The 23340-nt window shown below is 35.8% G+C and overlaps 2 protein-coding genes across 7 annotated transcripts in view; one reads left to right on the forward strand and one right to left on the reverse strand.

Moving 5' to 3' along the window:
• LOC115240345 (chloride channel protein 2) overlaps nucleotides 1–18901 on the forward strand; it is a 30143-nt gene extending 11242 nt beyond the window's left edge. For 2 of the 6 annotated variants that reach the window (XM_029815435.1, XM_029815436.1), the window contains 12 exons: nucleotides 12487–12769; nucleotides 13126–13337; nucleotides 13532–14052; nucleotides 14159–14393; nucleotides 14511–14673; nucleotides 14787–15017; nucleotides 15250–15473; nucleotides 15570–15761; nucleotides 15929–16071; nucleotides 16300–16474; nucleotides 16548–16775; nucleotides 16892–18901. In XM_029815435.1, coding sequence (XP_029671295.1) covers nucleotides 12487–12769; nucleotides 13126–13337; nucleotides 13532–14052; nucleotides 14159–14393; nucleotides 14511–14673; nucleotides 14787–15017; nucleotides 15250–15473; nucleotides 15570–15761; nucleotides 15929–16071; nucleotides 16300–16474; nucleotides 16548–16775; nucleotides 16892–17068 — 2784 coding nt within the window. In that variant the 3' untranslated portion in view covers nucleotides 17069–18901. Of the gene's footprint in view, nucleotides 1–2678; nucleotides 4492–4512; nucleotides 6136–6482; nucleotides 6571–10829; nucleotides 11416–12486; nucleotides 12770–13125; nucleotides 13338–13531; nucleotides 14053–14158; nucleotides 14394–14510; nucleotides 14674–14786; nucleotides 15018–15249; nucleotides 15474–15569; nucleotides 15762–15928; nucleotides 16072–16299; nucleotides 16475–16547; nucleotides 16776–16891 lie in introns of those variants that run through there. The other 4 variants (XM_029815433.1, XM_029815437.1, XM_029815434.1 and 1 more) reach the window with 4 other exon arrangements.
• Nucleotides 18898–23120, reverse strand: LOC115240346 (carotenoid isomerooxygenase). The gene is made up of 10 exons (XM_029815439.1): nucleotides 22463–23120; nucleotides 22021–22265; nucleotides 21794–21940; nucleotides 21186–21327; nucleotides 20908–21058; nucleotides 20443–20672; nucleotides 20172–20354; nucleotides 19638–20072; nucleotides 19394–19492; nucleotides 18898–19317 (listed from the first exon to the last, which is right to left on the reverse strand). The coding sequence occupies exons 1-10, from the start codon at nucleotides 22577–22579 to the stop codon at nucleotides 19147–19149; spliced, it is 1920 nt and encodes a 639-aa protein (XP_029671299.1). The 5' UTR covers nucleotides 22580–23120; the 3' UTR covers nucleotides 18898–19146.
• Between the last annotated feature and the right edge of the window lie 220 nt (nucleotides 23121–23340).

The raw sequence follows: 23340 nt of genomic DNA on the forward strand, positions 1-23340 counted from the left end.
TATTTCACGCGAGGCTTACCTTGTATGAAAGTAGAAGTTTGCTTTTATAATAATTTTCTATCGCGGAAATTTTGATAAGATTTTATCTAATGTGAAACATGGTATTATAGAGGCAGACTTTTCTTTAAGAGTTCATTGATAGAATTTAAATTCCATCCCGTCAAATGATTGAATAGATTATCCGATGTGAATGTACGCCGCGTTCACAAAGTGTGAATAAAAATCACATCATTGCATTCTCTCAGCCAATGTATCGATAAATTTAGAAAACGCTTGTCCTTTACAGTTTTTTACAATTTGTTAAATAAATCGATTTTTCGATTATAGTTATACTTTCTTCAAGAAATAATATTTCATAAAATTCACAAGTACAACTTATTATCTCGCTTTTTTATATCCATTTTTTATATTTGTATATAAAAATCTCTTCGTTAGTATTAAATGCATCGCAATGACTGCATTGTAATTACATATATTTTGATTAGTACTAAATAATTGCAAGGATTTCCATATAACAGTGTTGTAAATCATGGTGCACGTGCGATGCAATTAGAGCTCCTCGCGACGAAGGTCGGTTTACAATTATCACCATTGACTTTTTTTCCAAAAGAAGAACCTACGTAAGCGACTGTAAAGAAAAGAACCATATTCTTAGAAAAGACAATTTTATGGAAGATCAGCTTTTGGAGTATAACGTACGCGCTAATGGATTGTCGACAAGTGTGATTCTGTTGCTTTTACAAATTTTACAGTCGATTCATTTAACGTATTATTGATTATATTACGCGAAGAAATTTTGTTTTCATCTTAAAAAATGTACGCATTTTAATTTTCAAAATAAGTACATACATAATTATTCGCGAAAATTTATTTTATCAAAACGTGGATGTTTCGTTGCTTGCGAGCGTAATAACTGTTACTATTGGCCACTTACTTTTCTGTTCGATGAAGTCAACAGATATACAGGGAGTTCAAAAGTTATCGGCACAATACGCATACATACGCTTTGTTTGTCGCCGCATTATCAAGTAGGCAGAAACGACACGATGTCTCTAGCATTGTAATTACATATATTTTGATTAGTACTAAATAATTGCAAGGATTTCCATATAACAGTGTTGTAAATCATGGTGCACGTGCGATGCAATTAGAGCTCCTCGCGACGAAGGTCGGTTTACAATTATCACCATTGACTTTTTTTCCAAAAGAAGAACCTACGTAAGCGACTGTAAAGAAAAGAACCATATTCTTAGAAAAGACAATTTTATGGAAGATCAGCTTTTGGAGTATAACGTACGCGCTAATGGATTGTCGACAAGTGTGATTCTGTTGCTTTTACAAATTTTACAGTCGATTCATTTAACGTATTATTGATTATATTACGCGAAGAAATTTTGTTTTCATCTTAAAAAATGTACGCATTTTAATTTTCAAAATAAGTACATACATAATTATTCGCGAAAATTTATTTTATCAAAACGTGGATGTTTCGTTGCTTGCGAGCGTAATAACTGTTACTATTGGCCACTTACTTTTCTGTTCGATGAAGTCAACAGATATACAGGGAGTTCAAAAGTTATCGGCACAATACGCATACATACGCTTTGTTTGTCGCCGCATTATCAAGTAGGCAGAAACGACACGATGTCTCTATCACACTTTCGTGATAACGTGACTCGTCGCATGATCGAAGGGCTGAAAGCGATGAAAAACTTAAATGAAAAATATGTTGTTGTATGAAATCGTTATCGCAATTAACGAAAGAGTCAAAGATCGAGTATATTGAAGCGCGAACTTGATTTCAAATTTGTATAACTTATCCTCTAGTTGAACCCTCAGACGACATATTAAATTGTCTGTTAATAGAGAATAATACGTGACTCATTAAAGCGTTGTCGGTTAATGACATCACAGCCGACGTTAATTAGAATTATCTCTTTAGTCGAATCTCCGCTTGAACGCTCGGTGTAATCAAGCTATATTCTCGCATATCCTAATTTCTCGGGAAAATAACTTTACAAATATTCTTTTACAAAAACTATACTAAGATTGCTAAAATTTAAATTTTCTATACGATTATATAAAATTAATAGAGGACAATCTGGGCTTAAAAATTATTAATCGGATTTAAATAAATTATTGCAGAGAGAAGTAATTTTTTTCTATCTCCATATATTTTTTGTGGATTAAAATAAAGATTGTATGTTTGAGGACACAACAATTTATAAATTACATATAAGAAATGTATTTCTGTCGAAGGTAGAACATGATAGGGATCGTAGAGTCAGAGCGCGAGACTCAATTTTTCGTCACGACTAAACAGGAAGGAAGATCCAATGATTGGACGAACGATCCTGTCCAAAATGCAATCGCCTGCAGTGTTGACGCATTGCGAGCACGATAATTCATTGCCGTGCTCCATGTGACTCGCATTAACTAATTCACTACGATCTAACACCCAGGGGGTCATGGAACCCATGGGACATCCGTGGCCTTCTGGGACTCGCATTCCCATGACGACTTTCTATACGATTATATAAAATTAATAGAGAACAATCTGGGCTTAAAAATTATTAATTAATTTTAAATAAATTATTGCAGAGAGAAGTAATTTTTTTCTATCTCCACATATATTTTTTAAGAATTAAATTTTTGTGAATTAAAATAAAGATTGTATGTTTGAGGACACAACAATTTATAAATTACATATAAGAAATGTATTTCTGTCAAAGGTAGAACATGATAGGGATCGTAGAGTCAGAGCGCGAGACTCAATTTTTCGTCACGACTAAACAGGAAGGAAGATCCAATGATTGGACGAACGATCCTGTCCAAAATGCAATCGCCTGCAGTGTTGACGCATTGCGAGCACGATAATTCATTGCCGTGCTCCATGTGACTCGCATTAACTAATTCACTACGATCTAACACCCAGGGGGTCATGGAACCCATGGGACATCCGTGGCCTTCTGGGACTCGCATTCCCATGACGACGAAACGTACATGTACATATCGTAGTCTGTAAATTTAACAAAACAATTATATAAATTCTTTGAGAAAGCTCATCCATTGATATAGTTTTATCTGCTTCTAAATATCTTCTATTTTGTTTAGTTTTTACCAAAAATGTTTTTTTTTTTATAAATTTAGAATAATTTAGATATTCGTGAATGTGTGTGAGACTGAAAATATATCATTACGGAAATATTATTGAAATACGTTGCAGTTTTTTTACGAATTATAATATTTAATATATTCGAGGTTTGTGTATCTTGCAGCTACAACTATGTCAAAATGTTATTAAATTATATACTACACACACATGCAGCTCTATATGAATATCCGTCACGTGTCGAGAGAAAATCGCGAGAAATTTACGTCAAACGTAAAATGACAAAATACATTCATTACGAGAAGCTCAAAAAATATTGGCGTAGGCAAATGTATTACTTATTATACCCTGATATTCGTTTGTGTGCGAGAATGCAAAACGTACGTTGTTGCAGATTATCGAGAGGTCAATTCGTTCTCGGAAAGAATTTATCTCAGTTGCAGGTTCTCACACACACTGGCAATGAGTCAACTTTTGACAGATCTTTATCGCGATTAATTGTCGTGATTGCCGGGCTTCATTGCTCGATATTCATTGTCAGCGATCGGCGAAAATGCGCCTTTTCGCTCTTCTCCGCGATTTCTTCACAAATCGTCTCACAACGATATCCGACTCTGTTGCGGTTGGTGCAGTTTCGCGAAATTTTTACATCGTGTACAAACAAATGTATTAACATTTAATGTGACCGAATCATGCCGACTGTATGTAAAACGAGACAGAATAGGAATTTTCGCGGAGAAGGTTAAACTGTTGGCGTCTTGTGACGTCTTCCAACTTAATGACGTACAAAAGTGCCTAATTGCTAGATAAACCGTTCGTCGCTAAAAATATGCCTTATATATACATGTGAGTCTACTTTACACTTCGAGTCTATTTTGTACGCCGAGTCTTTGTGTTTCTTACTTTTGTGATACTTGCCGTGCGACAAACAAAAATTTTTAAATGGACTAATTATTATTCTAAAAAGTGCAGGTAATATAATTAATATGCACGATCTAATTTCTTCTTTCACCATCTATTTTCAGCTTCCCCGATATCTATATTTGAACAAGCGCGATATAATACATTTTGCGAGTGTTATTAAGCCATGACGAAAAAGCTGTATCGGAAGTTAAAATCATTGCGCAGCGTTAATTAGCTGGCGCAAATTTGCACGCTCGGCGGGGCTTTTGAGTATAGCATAATAGATACGCACGGCGATTATCTCTTTGCATCACGATGTCCGATATAGGAACAGATCAAACAAACGATTTGTACGGTATGGTTGATCAACAATTAAAGGCCTTTCTGCTTACGTGCATGCCGCTGAATCCGCTCTTGTTTAATTATCTGCATGCCGTCTTCGAAAATTACTCGACACTTAGCCACCGTATGAGAAGGTACGTAACAAGATTTCGTCTTTGATATCACGCGTGATTGTTTTTATTTACGAATTATTTTAGATACAGATCAATTTAATGTTGAAACAATCAATTTTTTACGTTTGCTTTGCAAAAATCGACTGTTAGTTTTCTAGTGATTTTATAAAGCAAAATATGTGAACGTGAAAACTAACAAAATGCCTAAATACATATTTAATGTCTAATACATACATCGGAAATTAAAAAATTATTGTTTAAAAATAATATTTCGAAATCGGAGAAGTCATCGATCGGAATTGACGGCCGGGCTGGTTAAGACGACCATTCATCAAATTACGTGGTAATTTTGGTCAATGATAACTCATGACTTTGAAGGCAGCTTCCTACGAACCCTTGTCGAGGGAAGTAGCCAATTGCCGTGCACGGCTTTCGTACAGTCGCTACTAGAAATGCCGCCAATAAGATTTCCTCGACGCTCTCATTGAAGCGATACTTGATGATAAAATCAGTCACACCGTGCGGTTTTTGCAGCAATGTATGTGCGTGATGATAATATTTTTTACAAGTTTTTATTACCTGCAAAAAGTTAAGCAAATTTTCTCATTCTTTAATTAAATATATAATTCCGCGCGAATCAATTATAATGATAACTGATTATAGATATAAAATGTCGGTTATTAATCGGTAACGTTCTTTAAAATAACAATTTTTTAAATAATCATATTAAATGTGCAGTAGAAGCAAATATAAAATAAAATGCAAATGCATTTTCTCATAGGTAAAATAATATTAATTAATATACTTAAATTGAATTAAAATGTCAAGTTTTTATAAGGGGTGGCGAATTCTTTCAACATTGCGACGTACGCGAGGTGTTCGTTGACAATGGGTAATTTGGCTGGATGGGGGGAAAGGGGGAAAATCGCGCGTGTGCATGTGCGATGTCGACGGCTGTCAGTGAGGCCTAATGAGTCCGTAAATTGAACCAGGCTATAGGGCCTTCTATCTGAGAATTGCACGGTTGGTTCTCTTGTCTCATTGTCAGTGTGACTCACTTGCTTCGTGCGCGAGTTTTCTCTCGCAGTTCTCGAATTTTTAACCTTTCTTTATTAATTTTTCGCACTTTCCACGCGCTTCCGGTATCCGGCGTATTCTTCAATTCACGCAGTTTCTCTGTTTCCTTAATCTGGAAAAATGGGTAGAAGCTTTTAGCTGAAATTGTGCTGTGATTTCATAAATAAAAAGGAATACAACGAAGTTCTATAAGTTTGTCACGAGGAGATCGGATCGTCGCAAAAAAAAAAAAAAAAACGAGATTACACATGGTGAAGCGAGACAATAAGTTGTCAATCAACTCATTCGTTTTCTCGGAAAATACGAGACTGCTTATTTAATATGCGGAGAAGCGGAAGGTCATAAAGCGTTAATGTATTGTGAGGAAATATCGACCGACTGCACCGACGCGAGTGCATAATCCGTGAAATCGAGACGCGATCGAGCGAAGAGCGCAAAAATGGCGAACCAAATCGCGAAGAAAGAACTTCTAGAGGAGACTTTACACCATCATCCGGAAGGTAGCGAGGAGGAAGTGGATAAAGAATGGGAAGAATTTACGAGACTGATGGCGAAATTGAAGGAAAAACGCCGAAATCGACCCCACAGGTATATTTGCGCGGACGATTTTTTTTTCTAATTCCAGCAACAGAAAAATACATCTATAAATTTTGAGATAAAGAAATTAAATACGTCTGCACACGTAACAAAATTTAAAAATTATTATTTTACTTTTTACGGAAAACTGTTTAATATTATAACCAAAGTGTTATGCAAGATAAAGTGTAACAAAGAATTTATGAGACTTAAAAACAAATAAGTAACTTCATGATGAAAATTTTCAATGTCATATTAGAGTAGTTATTAAAAAAAATGAAAGATAAAGTTAAACAATATGTTACGATATATACGATATAAAAAAACAAGATTCGTCGAAAATCTGGAATATTTTTTAGACCGTCGCAAGCGTTCTACCCATGTCCTCCGCCAAATGCGGACGAGGAACAGCAGGAGTTCGATCCTTTCGACTATATTAACACGATTGTAAGCGATTTCTCTTTGACGATAATTTGGTTTCTTGCTCTTCTGTCTTTGGAATCAATTGCAAATTGCATTCTCTCGAAGTTCTGCTTGTATGAGCATGCGACTTGAAAATATTTCTTACTATTATTAGCCGCATTCTGAATGCTTTATTGTTCGTCTTTACAGTATTACACATTTTATCTCAGTGATATATTTTATGATAATATTTTCAAAATTTATAACAGAATTTTGACTGCATTTTTGACCATATATTATATATAATTATGAGTTATTGCAACTTTTTTTTAATAATATTGTTAAGTACTGCACACACAGACGCGGTTTATAATTAAACTGTAGCTGTTGTTGCTAGATGAATCCTAGACAAAAGGCTGCCTGCCAAGAGTCAATGTGCATGTATATACAATCTTTAAATATTTATTGTAAAAAATCATTGCTTTGTGTAAAATATTCTATAACTGTACATATGTTATTATACATAAACAAAAATTATTACATACACGATAATCACATCAAAAGTTTATGTCCACATGGGACATTTGCTGAAATATATATTGCTTGCTTTTATGATGCATTTTACAATCTATATTTCGATGATTAATATTTCATAATCAAACTCGGCCTGCTTTGATGTAAACGTTGCGACTTTAACTAGCAATTTGTCCGAGATTTTTCATGGTTCATAAACCATTCTGTAACATGGGACCTAACGACGCGACCTTTGAACAATTGCCAAGTAGGCGAGACTACATTTTAAATAAACGTTTCGCGAGACGTGATCGTTGTCGGATACAATAGCGACTAAAGAAACGCGCATATTTTCTTTAATTTATATTATACTATCTAGATATTTCTACGCATTGATATGTGCAACCTGAAGAACCAATCTTATTAATTTTAAATTCGCGATTTTTATTGCCGACACAGAGAAATGCCCGTCATACGACTCCCACAGTTACAAAAAAAAGAAAAAAAACACGATTTGCTCGTGATAGTTGACAGGAATGTGCGTACGCTATAGACCTTGACTCGTCGCATGTCACACGAGAGCATATCGGCCTTGCTACGATGACCGGCCGCATGTCGAAATCTTTGAACAAATTTAGAAACGCCGGCCGGCGCGGGTCGTAACATTCGCGCGAAATCATACGGAGAGAAATATTTCAATTCGAATTTCTCGTTTGATATGAAAAAATATGAAAAATGTATAAAAGATGTCACGTTACGATCGATTGGAAATATCTGCAAAGCCGAAAGATACGCAGGGACATGTTGCAAAAAGTATAATTTCCGTACAACCGTTCTGTACGAATTTTTCTGCGTAAAGTACGTAAATCACTCGAACAAAATGCGTTACGTTGACAGCCTTTAATAAATATTCCTCACGTAATTCGCGGTACTTTTTCACGTTGCGCGATTTACTCCGGGCAGGTATAAAATAAATGGGACGTGTTCGCAATTTATTGGCAATTCGCCACAATACGGCGTAGAGAATTTTACAATATATGAAATATTAAGAGCCTGCTGTAATCCGTCAAGTATTATTACGAGCGATGAGCGCGTCTTTTCGATGTCACGTTGCAAATTGAAAATTGCGACACTCGAGAGCTGACCGCTATTTCGCTAAAACAATGCAAGCAAATGCATTTTACAACGCGACTGTGAGCCCGACTAGTGCAGTTTAATTACTTGCGGTAACGATTTACACCAGTCATCGTAATTAACTAGTTGATCGGCTGCCAACTGATTGCGAATAATTTTCACGTCGCAATTTCTATAAACAAGAATTTTTCGCGATTTGTGCTTCTCGAGATATATATTTGTTGTAAACCTTGTAACGTAAAATCTTTCTTCCCTTGATTAAACGTGATAAACGCAAAATCGAGACGAATCAACATACCAATTGTTAAATACGAATTAAATTTAATTGGTTTTATTTTAACAATTTTAATAATTGTTTTATAAAATATTAATGAAATTTGATTGAAATTTCATAACATTTTTCTTTGTAGCAAATATATTTATAAATTTTGTGTTGTTTTTTATAATGTACATATGTATGAAATTTTGGCTTATTTCTTTGATACAAAGTAATCAAGATATATTTAAAAAAATACATCTTTAACGCGCACGTAATTGCGTACAACCGCATATTAATTCACTTGATAATATAAAGTACGCACGATCTTTGCAGCAATATCTCTCACGCGCGTGAATGAGCTTTTAAGGACTTGTTATCGGACATGCGTGATCAGCATGAAAAGATCCTCGTGATACCGCGATGCACACATATACATACATTATATAATATATATATATATATATATATAGAACTAAAAAGTGCACGCATCGTGTATGTGTACATTTCCGGAAATTGCACGTATCAAGAGAATGCAGTTTCCGGATGTATACACCGAGAGATGTATTCTCTTCACTGTTTTCCCGTTGTAAATACTTTTGACAAATGTGTTCGTATCAAAATGATTAAAATAGCTACAATTTATGAAACAAATGGGGTCCGATAATTTAATGAAATTCTGTCGGCTCGATATTTATTTTCGAGCCTATTCATCATACGTATCACGAATCGGTCAGGCCTAATTACTAAAATTGGATTAGGGGCCGATTGCCCAGTGGAACGTGGTCGTCATTGACGTCACGATTGTACATATAGTCGCCACTCAGGTGTTGTCTCTGTTTCAGTTTACTGAATTGGACAAATCTTATCTAATCTAATATAACTTTTATTTCTCACGCGATTATTTTTACATTTGAATTAATCGTTTGATGATTAAATCGAGCGTCTATTGCATGTCTCATCAGCATTATATCTTCCACATGCTCTTCCAGTGCGATTTGACGTCTGTGAGAATTAAAATGCATGCAACTGTCAGGCAAAAATGATTTCTAGGTTTGCCACTAAATGAAATTGATATCCTAAAATACAGTTGAAACTTTGCGGTTTATTATACAATCATTGCAATGACAGGCAGCATGATAACGTAATGCTTCCGTCATACGCATTTATATCAAGAAGTCTCGGTGTCAAAATCGTATCAAGGTATCACACTTCAGTCAAGCTCGGGATCATTGACGCCGCGGCGGAAATCGAGACTCCATTATCGATGTTTCTTGTTTTACAAGATAATCTTTAAAATAACATCTCGCGAAAAAGAGGACGATTCGTAAAATTGTTGTGATAAAACAATCACTTGCAGATATGTATCGATACTTTTACTCGCTGTAATATTTTTTTATCAGCTTGAAATGCTTTATTCGATAATATACACGATCGATCGTTGATCAGTCGATTTGCGAACAATATAAACTTGTAACAAGTGGACAAATAAGCCAAGATGACGCGTGCCAAGTTGAATGTAAGTATGATAATATTAAAGTTATATCCAAAAAATGGAAACGGTAGATAAATAGCGCTAAATAAATAAGACATTAACATCTCGTATCACATATATTTTTGAGAGATTCTATAGGGAATAAATAAATTTATTATTGTTATATATATTAGACGATGTGTGATACGATCTAGTTTCGAAAATATCTCTAAAGATACAATTTTACATAGATATGCGTGGACGATAAGAGAGTGCGTCTTGAAAATCTGTGCGCGACGTGCATTTTTACGACATTAGGTAAAACATAGCGGCTTATTCGGCAATAAACAATAGGATTTCGCCCTGTCGACGCAGTCTGGGTGACGCTAAAAATAAGGATTTTGACTGTTGCCAAATTTCAACAAATATTCCCGCTGAGATTTGAAGCAGACATTAACGAGACGTCGTCGTTCAGTTTGCGTTCGTATGCACACACGCATAGATGCATTTGGATTGTTTGTCAGAAATCAAAAAAATTCTCGGAATATAAACGCACGCACAATCGTAAAAACTCGCGCATACGTTGCCGCAAGTTTATCACCAATCGCTAAAATCGCTCAATCTCGCGAATGTAAATAAACATGTGTCGAAAAATACAAACAATCGCGTAATGGCAAAGGATTTAAAAATTTATTGGTGGCGAATAAAATTATTGAACAGTGAAAAGACTTTCCTAGGTGATACATTGAACGATGTAAACAAAACTCTAATGGTGGAGAATTTTTGATATAAAAAAATTATTAAAAGATAATTGATTTTTTTATTTGTGATGTATTAAAAAATATAAACAAAACTCGCGAAATGGATTATTCAAAAATTTATTGGCATTGAGAAATTATTAAATAGTGAAGAGAGTAGATTACGGAGAGATAAATAGAGTATTTTTTCATTTTTTTCGATTATTATAAATCTTCTTGTTTTTATTATTCTTATTTATTTAATCTCAAAGACTAACTATAAGTAAGAAACGAGCAATAAGAATAATATACATCGATCGTCGCTGAAACTTTCGAGTTTCGGGATTTCTGAACGATGACTTTTAAACTTGATGACAATGAGAAATTTTATACATATGTTAAATTTCAAAAAATTACTTTTAATAACTATTTCTAAATTCAATAACGATAAAGCGATAACCATCGAGTCTACTTCTATCTTTCAGTCGATTGGAACTTGTGTAAAACCTCGCGTTTGCGCAAGAGACAATAGTAGAATTTTACATTCGAACTTCCGAATGAAAGTAAAGAAGAGAACATACGAGCATGCGATGATGACTTAAGAAATGTTTGATAATTCAAGGAGAACCTCAAATGACTTAAACAATTCGATTTCCCGCGAATCAAATAATTCGAGTATCGAGTCCTCGACGCGATCTGCGGAATTTTTCACTCAGATTTCTACGCCAACTGTGGTCTTGAACAAGGCGTACTTCGTCTGTAACGACAGCTATCTCGTAAGTGCACAATTGCATATAAATTTATTCCATCTTTCGTGAGAAGGTAAATTTCTTATTGAGATATTATTATCATATATATATATTGAGAGAGCACACAGTCTTTTCTCTCCCAGTATTGTAAATAAAATTTTATCAGATTATTTCTTATAATTCGCTATAATAATAGCGCGTTATCGGTTATTGCTGGAGACAATTAACGATAATGAATCAACACGCAGACAATCATGATGCTTCATTAGTAAGTTTGATATATTTCTAGCATGCTTGATTACTACTGTAATTATTGTGTGCAAAAACTTTATTTCAGATTTATAATTAAATAAATAGATTTGCATTTAAAGAAAATAGCATGAATAGCTGCGATCAAACGTGGTCGTTTCTTAAACTGTTTTTCGTACGACTAATCGTTTGTGAGTTTTTATCCGAGAAATTCATTATCATCGAAAATATCGAATATATTAATCGATACACGTCCGCGCGCGGATGCAGTTGATCTTGTGGATAAGATAAATCGTTTTGATAAATAGTATACGTGTGAGAAATAATTGTCGCGTTTTGAAACGGTTGTTTTTTAGTTTTAAATCAGCCATCTAAATAGCACATCTCTATCATTTTTCTTTTTGTCAATTAACGCCATAAAAAATCTTAAATTGATCGACAATTTTTGAAATATCAATTATCTTTTAAAGACAAATCTATCAAAATCAAAACACCGTCAGATTTTGGATCGATAATAGATACCTATTAAAAGCACGAATTATATTTATTTAATTTCCTATGATAAAAATACGTAATTCTTATAAATTAATAACGCTTTTGTTATAGACCGTATTATTTTACATATGTCGAAATACAACAGCTGTTGAACAAATACTAAAAGTAATAGAAAAATTACATTTTTGGATTCAACATAAATAAACAGGAAACATTAAAGATATAAAATGCGACAAAATTTGTATCTTGTGGTGTTGTATATTACAAATGATGTTTCATGTAAAATTCTGTACGGATCGTTTAATTTTACGACCGGATGAACGAACAAAATAACATAAAATCGGCTGCCTCCAGATGTATGGTCGCTATACGAAGGATCTGGGTGAATACGCGAAGGAAGAGGCGCGCAGACTCAAGTACCATGAGAAAGCGAGACGAAAGTATGATACGACGAGGGCCGAGGACCTGCGAAAGTCCCGGGGTCCTTTGTGCCGGAAATTGTTAGCCCTACTGGCCTTCGTCTGGAAACACACCGGCGCACGGCTTGGCGAGGATTGGGTTTTCCTGGCTCTCCTCGGAATCATTATGGCGCTTATCAGCTACGCCATGGACCGTGGCATCTCCATGTGCAATAACGGTCAGTTTATTTCGCGTTAGGCGAAGTTTTATTTTTTAAGGGAATAATCTTAAATATTTCTCACACATGGATTATATACGGATAAATCTTTATGTTATAAAATATATATAATGTTAGAGAAATTATTTTATTATTTTTCTGGAAAATTAAAAGAAATTTGTGTCTATATTACTTATGAAGCAACATATGATTTTACATAGAAAATTACAAAGCAACTGTAAAATCTGAAAATTATCAGTGTCGATAAATTTGATCGAAGAAACAGAAAGAGATTTTTAGAAAAATGTTAAGAGATAACGCGATGTCTTTAACATTGATTGTTCCGCGATGCGCTGACGATGACCTCGTTTCACCAGCCAGGATATGGCTCTATCAGGATCTTACGACGCATCCGGCTCTCAAGTACCTGGCCTGGGTGTCTATGCCTGTATGCCTCATTCTCTTCAGTGCTGGTTTCGTGCACATCGTCGCGCCGCAAAGTATTGGCTCCGGGATCCCGGAAATGAAGACCATCCTACGCGGGGTGGCGTTGAAGGAGTACCTGACCTTTCGTACCTTGATCGCTAAGGTTGGTTAAACACGTTTACGATAACGATCCATAATCCATCCATCAAAATTACGAAAAAATTAATCTTAAAATAGATGACGCGTACGATTCAAAATTGTATATTATAACTTTCTTTTAAAGTCTCTGAAAAAGAGCGCGTCGCTGATTCCGCTCGAAATGAAAGCAGGAACGATAAAGATCGTGATATGCCAAAGGTTATCGGCTTAACGGCGACCTTGGGCTCGGGGCTGCCGCTTGGCAAGGAGGGTCCGTTTGTGCACATCGCCAGCATCGTCGCAACGCTTCTCTCGAAATTGGTCACGAGCTTCCAGGGTATCTACGAGAACGAGAGCAGGAACTGCGAGATGCTGGCCGCGGCCTGCGCCGTGGGAGTCGCCTCCTGCTTCGCGGCGCCGATCGGTGGCGTACTCTTCAGCATCGAGGTCACCACGGTATACTTCGCGGTGAGAAACTATTGGCGCGGTTTCTTCGCCGCGGTTTGCGGCGCCACGATGTTTCGCCTGTTGGCGATCTGGTTCCAGCGCGAGGAGACCATCACGGCGATGTTCGCCACCAGCTTCACCATGGACTTTCCCTTTGATCCGCAAGAGCTCTTCGTCTTTGCTCTGATCGGCGTCGGCAGCGGGCTGCTGGGCGCCTTCTACGTCTGGTTGCATAGGCAATACGTCATTTTTATGCGGAAGAACAAGAGCATGAACAGCTTTCTACAGAAGAAGTATGTTACTCGCGTAAATCGAGATTTTTTTAAAAATAATAATAATAGTCATATGGTGAATTCTTTCATGGGATCTTCCATCGAGAGAGATAAAATTTATTTGTAGCCGCTTTTTGTATCCCGGCATCGTGTCGCTCCTGGTCTCGTCTGTATCATTTCCGCTGGGACTCGGCCAATTCATGGCCGGCGATCAGAACACACACGATCAGGTTTACGGGCTCTTCACTAATTTCACTTGGACACAGGAGAATCTCGGCGTTCAGGAGATGAATATTGTCAAGCACTGGTCAACACCGTACACTGACGTTTTCAGCGGACTCCTCAGTTTTGTTTTAGTTACCGTAAGACGATTTTTATATCATATAATTACTCGAGATACAGCGCCATTAATTCTTCTTAAATATAATTGTGATAAAACAACAAAGAAATGTGATAAAAAAAGAATTTTGGGGTTTCAGTTCATCTTTTCTATCATAAGCTCAACGGTGCCGGTACCATCTGGAATCTTCATCCCCGTGTTCAAGATCGGTGCCGCGTTAGGTAGAGCAGTCGGTGAAGCAATGGCACTCTGGTTTCCTACTGGTGTGCGCTATGGCGGGATAATTACACCTATTATACCAGGTAATTTAATTAAACATGCAGTTATTTATCATATATATATTTATTTTCTCTTTTGCATTAAAAAGAGAATAGAATCAAATTTAAAAGAAAAAATTACTTTTATGATTATATAGGTGGTTACGCTACAGTGGGGGCAGCTGCGTTTTCCGGTGCGGTAACGCATACGATATCCGTCAGCGTCATCATCTTCGAGATGACCGGTCAGATCACTCATATTGTGCCGATAATGATAGCGGTGTTGATTAGTAATGCTATCGCCGCGCTTCTACAGCCTAGTATATACGATAGCATTATTCTTATCAAGAAGTTGCCTTACTTGCCCGATTTGCTACCATCCAGTTCAGGTATTTCTTCTTCTCTTCTTCTTCTACTTTCTCTCTCTTTCTCTCTCAATTAATTAAATTTATTTCAAACTTTTTCCAACTAATACATTAATATTATACGCTCAATTAATATTATACTAATTTCATTATTTCGCAAAGCATTTAGTTTGGAATGATTGATAAGGTAATTCTATACTTGTTGCGAATTTATCGTGAAATCCATGATTCTTAAAGAAATGGCCCTTAATTTTAGGAATGTATAATATCTATGTGGAGGATTTTATGGTACGTGACGTGAGGTACATATGGCACGGTATCAGCTATCAAAAACTGAAGGATATATTGAAGGAGAATCGCAAGCTTCGCGGATTTCCGTTAGTGGATAATCCGGACTCCATGATACTGCTTGGATCGATTCAGAGATTACAGTTAATCAAGCTTATCGAGAAGCATATCGGTCGCGAAAGAAGGTTGCAGGTAATGAAACTTTCAACAATTTACAGGAATTTATGTCACATTTTGTTTCACACTTTATTTTATGTTACATTTATCTTTATTGTTGACGTATTTTAGGTCGCGCAAAAATGGCACAAGGAGGCAGAGGAAAGGGCGCGTGAAGAAATGGAACGACAATTGCGGGAGCAAGAGAGAACGAGAAGACCTTCGAGATTCGAGGTCATCCCGGCACCGGACATTCTCAAGATGCAGCGGCAAAGTGTTAATGATCTAACAATGTCATCAAACAACGGTGGCGGTCCTGATCATGTGAGTCACACGTTCGTTCAGTTGACTTTGACGTCAATTGATAGACGATCGGAGCCGCGTATTATCGTCTAAAGCGTAAAGTTCTTTTGCGGTTGTTCCTCTTTATTATTTCGCACGTTACATTCCCCTTAAAAAATTAACATATTTTTTATTTTAATTTTTTTTAGCATACGTACCATTCACCGATATTCGGCTCGCAACCGAAGAAATCGATCCTGAAGAAGACGAATTCTTTCACTCTAAAAGGATTCAGCCCGTTGGTTAGTCCGGCTGTGACACCCTATACGACTGTTACAGGTGCGGAAAGCAGGTGAGTTATTTTCTTTTTTTTATGTTATTATATTTTATATTTACATTAATTTATTATCTTCCTCTTTTAATGTGTGTTTTATAAAAAACTTTGAATTTGATATGTTCCTTCTCGTATAATTTTGTTTTTTAAATAAATATATTAATAAAATTAGTTCTTTAAATTATATGTATATGCGAAATATTAATCTAGATAATAGTTATATTAATGATTATTTATATCTCATAGAATACGTTTGGCATTCGAGGCAATCTTCCGTAAATCCGCCACGTTGCAGGATGTGGATCCCGACCCAGAGCTAGGCAGCGGTACCAGACGCGGCGATAGCCAGGAAGTCATCAATGTACCGCCACATACGCCCATGTTGGCTCCAAGCCCAGCAACATCGAAGAAAGTACAATTGGTGAGCAAATACCTCTGGTTATTTTTTCTACAGACAAGAAGTAACGTTTGCATAACTTTCATGTGTTAACTAGCCTCGGGAAAGGGTGATAGATATGTCGGCCGAGGATCAAAAACGATGGGAGGAAAGCGAGATGGCACTTGAGGTGGATTTCTCAAGATGTCACATTGATCCGGCTCCCTTCCAACTAGTTGAGAGAACGTCCCTGCTGAAAGTTCACAGTCTCTTCAGCATGGTCGGCGTGAATCACGCTTACGTAACGGCTATTGGCAGATTGGTCGGCGTTGTCGCGTTAAAGGAGGTACATATGTATACAAAAATTTATTTAGGTATAAGTAATATCTAAAAATCTCGATTATACAAAATCGGCGAAGACTTGATAAAATTTATAAAATTAATGAAAATTTTGTTTTGTAGTTGAGGAAGGCCATTGAAGACGCAAACGCTGGGATTCTGCCGATGCATTCCGAGTCGCATATTGCCGAGTCGATCTCCAGTCTGACAAAGAGCGAGACGGATACAGAAAGTAACAAAAACATTAGCGCAATGAACTCCATAAATTCGGTAGACAGCGAGAAAGTGGATAAAGTTTAAAAGAACCGAACCGAGATAAGTGAAAATTTTGTGATAGCCACGTCGTGATACGATGTGGCCTGAATAATGCGAGAACTGTTTATTCCTATTCTCTTCCTTTCATGATTATTTGCGCGATTCGAGTGATGGATCCAAAGTTACACAAAATCGTTTAATGATATTAAATCTTGAATACTTCTCTCTCGTACTTAAACCTAAGGTAAACAAAATATCGAGAAAGTTTTAAGAAAAGACGCGAGTATGCGAAATAGTATTAAACATGGTGTGACATTGTATTTTGAAATTTTTTAATTTTATTCTAATATAATAACGAATGATATTAACTAAGTGACATGATTGCAGAGCATGTTTTTCACGTTCGCGATTATAGTAGATTATTTTTATCGAATAAATTCAAGATTCAATTTCTCGATAAACGATTTACATATGAAGGAATATCGTGGAGAGAGAATTTATATTTTTTCCTTATATCTAGATAATTAAGATAATATGCGCGTTCTTACACATATACATGCATGATATGTGAGAACGCGCACGAAATCGGTCACTTCATCTATATACGATAGCAGTGCTCGAAATATTTGCTAAATTGTAATCGACATAGCAAATAAATCGCGCATTTTGTCAAACGCCAGTTATAGCGAGTCATATTGGGACTTGCGAAATTTTGTATCTTAGTTGAAGATTCGAACTAAGAATATACGTTTACGAATATGCTGTGAATGACAAATCTATTGTTATATAAGGTAAGTTGCTTTTCTTTTTCCAAACGCAAGAATTTTGGCAGAGCGAAAGTGACTTGAAGTGCCAAACGCAACGTAACACTGCACTTCCTTCCGGGACACGAAATGCATAATTTATATTGCGAACCGATGTTAATTTTATATGTTAGATCATTCAGGAATTGTATGCCAATGCTCCCTTAGTTAGAAATTATCTGACCATGGTTGTGCCAGACTATTATTTATTAATGTAATTGTTAATTAATATTATTTAAGATAAAATCACTGTGTTATAGATCAAACTTGGCGAGAAAATATCAAAAGATAATTCTCTTTCATTCTCTACGCAATACTTACATAATGTAGAAGCAATCGAGAAAAATGTTCCAACTGTCTATTGGATATATTTTAAGAATAATTCTCTAACTTGCATTTATTCTTATAGGATACAACTACTCAATTCTTTTATGAAAATCAAGCATGTGAATTTTATTTCTTATTAAAAATCTAATTAGCATATGAAAATTTGTAGGATTATATCCTACAAATTTTCATAGAATTTGCAAGGATTATATCTTAAAGAGCAATTCAAGCTTCAGCGTGTCATGTATATCAAAATGAATATTTTCATAACTCGCTGTATTAGATAAATAGGAGATTAGATAAAATATTATGTATGTCGCAGAGTTACCATTCTAGTAATTTTACACAATAGAGACAATGTGTCATTTTATCGATATTCGTTACTATTACAGCTAGACTCAATTTTGGCGATATTTAATGCATGTTTTACATTCCACTGGACAAAATTCTCATCTCATTAGATGGTACATACATTACGTCACATCATCGTGTTATACGCGATGACACCGTTTGCCATTGTAAATACATTACGCGCATCGTGAAAAGACATTAAATAATTTATTATATCTATATATTCGACAATATTGTGTGTATATACATATATATATATATTGATTCCATTTTTTTAAATATTAAAACACCAACAAAAGAAGAAGCGTTCTTGCAAAATGTATACGATACTATTACACGATTCTCGATAGATGTAAAATAATATTAGGATAAGATTCGACTATAAATTCGATAAGATCTAGTTTGTTTTATTTTAATTTACGACACAATTTTTTTTCACACATACATATATATTATATTTGACATTCGCTTTATATACATATCTTACCCTCGGAAAGATAATCACATTTCCAAGCACAAATGAAAATAATTTGTCACATCGCAATTTTTAACACTTTAATAATGATGATTTTGATCATTAACAAAAGAGTCTTTTAATTAAACAACATTGTATGTTTAATCGACAGTTTTTTTTACACTCGATTACTTATCCAGACTGAACCAACCATGTAAACATTTAGGCACTGGTCCAGGCGTTTCAAAAGTAGCTCTCGCGATTTCCGTAAATGTCACAGCGTCCAAGATTAACAGACCGACCCGAGTCTCTTTTTCCGCCCACACGATAGAGCTTACAACCACACCATCGTCCTCGTTCTGGACAGAAAAAGCAAGAAAAAAATAATCGAGCTATTTGGATCTTTTTCCGTACAAATAAAGCTCAGACTCATACCTTTCCGTTCGGATTCGGCACAAAAATTGGTTCGCTAGGATAAATACCCTTTTCCTGCCATATTTTCTTGGTTTTTTGAAAAGTATCGACCTTGATCAGCTACAAGTCAAATTAGTTTTATTGTGCCGAATAAAAATATTTCGCATATTTCTGTGTGTATTATGTGTGTGTAAAACAGATTATTCAACGTAGTATATTTTAATAATTATATAATTTCTTTTATAAATTCGAGGAATGTACTAACCGTTCCGGGATTGTCTAGGTCCATGTCGCAGGAGATCGCGTAAAAGTACCGGTACTCCTTGCCGAGGTGGGAATCCGCGTTTATTCGCGGAGTCTCGCAACCGACGTCGCAGAGAAGCTCCGGCTTTACGAAGATCTTGCTATCGAGAAGCAGATGAGCGGCCGGCTTCTTTCGCAGAGCGCTTCTGTGTTCATCTCGCCAGTATCTGGATTTGTCACTGTACTCGATGTTATCCGTATCGCCGACGATCTCGAAGTCCGTCTTATGATCGATATTGATTATATCCTGAAATAGCTGTAAGCTCTGATGCACCGTTTCAATCGTAATGAGATTGTATTCGACCGGCGTGTCAGGATGCAGTTCCCTCATCGGAAGTACGAAACGCAACGGCCTGGCGCGAAACAGTCTGGCGAAATCGGCGTCTTCGTGCATGTTCTACGTAATAATTCATTAATAGCAGAGAGTTATTTGAAAATTAAAAATTATCGGCGTTATGTAAATCGCTTTCCTCGCGATTAATTTGCAAATGCTTACTTTCATTGCATCAATATACATGTACTCCAACATCTTCGGATCCCGATAACAGCATATGTCGAGCACGACGTATTCTCCGTCGCGGGTTTCGAACTGATTGATGATATGAAGGTAAAAAAATGTCTCCGCGACGAAAGTTCTCATTAGTTGACCCGTTTCCCTCGAAATAACATGAATGAGCGTCTAATAACCGAAATTAAATATAGTTTAATTTTTTTACTGATAATGATGTAATTCAATTAAGAATTTTTTTACTAATATAAAAACGTACGCTTTCATTCTCGTGCCATTTGAAGCAGTTTATCATCGGGTCTTTTTTAATATGAGTGATTGTCATTCCGATAAAAGAGATCGCTAACGGTTGTTCCACGATGATGAAGTAATTGTCGGTGATACCAAAGGTGTGCATGTACGATGGATTCAGCAACCATCTACTCGGCACGCTGGCCACGATCGTTGCTTGATCGAACATGGACAGCTCTCTCTTTTCTCCGTTATTGTCTAGAGAGTCATAAAGGATTGTATTCAATTACATAATTTAAATATTCGATTCGATAATGTCTCTTTTCAATCTGTCCTTTTTCTAAGAATTTAAGAGAAACGATCTAAATATATAAAATTTTCTTATAAAATTAATTTTTTTACGCGATTATTGATTTCTGTTGCAATTGACTCTACAAATCTTTTTCTTCCAGAAATTCCTGATCTCCACTTACTTATACAAAAAATATCTTACCAATGGTCGTCCGATTGGGATAGAAGCATACGACATTGTATCGAGGTCCAAATGGCGTTACACTCATTCCTACATTATAAATCGTACCGTCGGCCATAATGTGAGGATGTGAGGTATGATTCACAATGTTAACATATTCCGACACGTTTATCTGCGAATGAGAGAAAAAAAATTGTTTTTAATTAAACTAAGATTTATTTCATTGTATCTTTTATTAGCAAATAATAGTAGAATTAATTTATAAAATTAATATAAAAAACATTTTTGAATGTTTGTACCCTGCCCGTTGTTTCTAAAGTTTTCGCATCAATTCTGTGCATCACTGGTGCTTCCGCGAACGTATAATATTCATCACCGAAGGGATATACCGAGATCATGGAATTGTCAGATATTTCATCTGGTTTGAACACGGCGGCTACCCTGAAAAATCATAAGACGATATTACTTTAAAAAAAAATTTATAATGAGAGGAAAAACACACATAATTTATATAAAGCACCGCGAAAGATTATATAATTTTCTCTCTAAATCATCGTAATATTTACGTTTTAATCAGAATTATCTTTACTCTTTTCTTTTTTCTTTCTTTGTCTTCTTCTGTCTTACTTGTGAAAAATCCTGTGACAAGGATCCGGGGTCGCGCAAGTACCAAACTCGGTGAAAACTATCCTCTGAGCGGTCATATTTCTCCGGCTACCCTGAAAAATCATAAGAGGATATTACTTTAAAAAAAAAATTTTATAATGAGAGGAAAAACACACATAATTTATATAAAGCACCGCGAAAGATTATATAATTTTCTCTCTAAATCATCGTAATATTTACGTTTTAATCAGAATTATCTTTACTCTTTTCTTTTTTCTTTCTTTGTCTTCTTCTGTCTTACTTGTGAAAAATCCTGTGACAAGGATCCGGGGTCGCGCAAGTACCAAACTCGGTGAAAACTATCCTCTGAGCGGTCATATTTCTCTTATACACTTCGGTTTGAATGAACCGTCGTTGATAGGTGACATTTCCGTTCGCGATATGAAATCTGTGAAAATTACTCGCAATCAATAAAAGTTATCGTCCATCCGAAATTCTTACCGTATTATATTTTAACATAAAGCGCACTTATGCAACAGGGCAGAACTGTCAAACAGATGCTGGTAACGGTATTCGCCCACTTTTAGATTACCCGGACCATTCCGCAACAGGGTGCCCGTCAACCACTCGGGGATGCTGCCAGTGATTTCGCTCGATTGGAGAGGCTCGATCACTTCCTCCTCGCAGCTCCTCATCCACACCGAAGGGTCGCAATTGGCATAGTAACATATTTCGCGATCGCCTGTCACCTCATCATCCGGATTTCCATTTTCCTGTTTATTACGTTGCAAACAAGGAAATATTAATGCGCGCAAATTAACAAACTTTGCACGATTTTTTTACGTTGTCATGTGTGTAATGACAAAAATATCGCAGGTAATTGCGTGTAAAAAAATCGTGCAAAGTTTGTTAATTTGCGCGCATTAATATTTCCGGACTGTCTCCGCATTAAAATAATTCGGAGACTTACGTGAAATTCAGTTTGCAGTAATTTCCCGCACTTTGTATGCTCAAAATTATCCAACACGTTTGACGTATGTGATAATGATCCATCGAGTGATGATACAGGATAATTAATATACTCCATGTTTTTCTTCTTTCTGGAATCTCTTCTTTCGTACGACAGATTAAATTTGATCGTATTTGATTAGAGCGATTGACAAATTGTACGTATTAATTATATTCTTCCAAATTTAATTTAATATTTATTTTTATTTAATATTAAACTTTTATTTTTAGAGATACATTAATGTTTAGATACTTTCGAATTTTTATTCAACGATCTCATATGTTTAACGTCGATTGTCATTCACTCGCAGGAAGATACTCCGATATTCATTATTACACATTTGAAGTCGGATTATGTTAAAATTTATAATCGCGTTAGAGATACGCACACACAATTTTTAATTTTTATATAATTTTTATGTAAAAAATATATATTTTTTGATCACATCTCTTCCTCCTCCTCGTCCACGATAACGTTGTGATCGATCGCCGATTCTGATACGAGCGGTCTTAAAATCGAGATTAGTATTTGACGCAGTCTTATGTGTGTAAAATCCATCATTCGCGACGCACGTTCCGACGACGAATGGCATTACTACGCACGAATTTGTTGACCTTAAAAGCGATTTTATCCCGTGACATTGCTTAATCCTATTTGACGAGTCACCAGTTGATCGAAGTCTCTAATCGGCTCGTTCACGTGCGGCACTTGCGCGGCTTATTATATTTACGTGGAGAATTGCAAACACGTGAACGTAGAATGCAACGTGTGCACGAATGCATGATGACATACTTTTTCTCTGAATTGGATTAAAAGAAATATTTAAACTCTCGAAAAAA

The sequence above is a fragment of the Formica exsecta genome, unplaced genomic scaffold, assembly GCF_003651465.1.
Source record: "Formica exsecta isolate Colony F162 unplaced genomic scaffold, ASM365146v1 scaffold425, whole genome shotgun sequence".
NCBI classification, from domain to species: Eukaryota; Metazoa; Arthropoda; class Insecta; order Hymenoptera; family Formicidae; genus Formica; species Formica exsecta.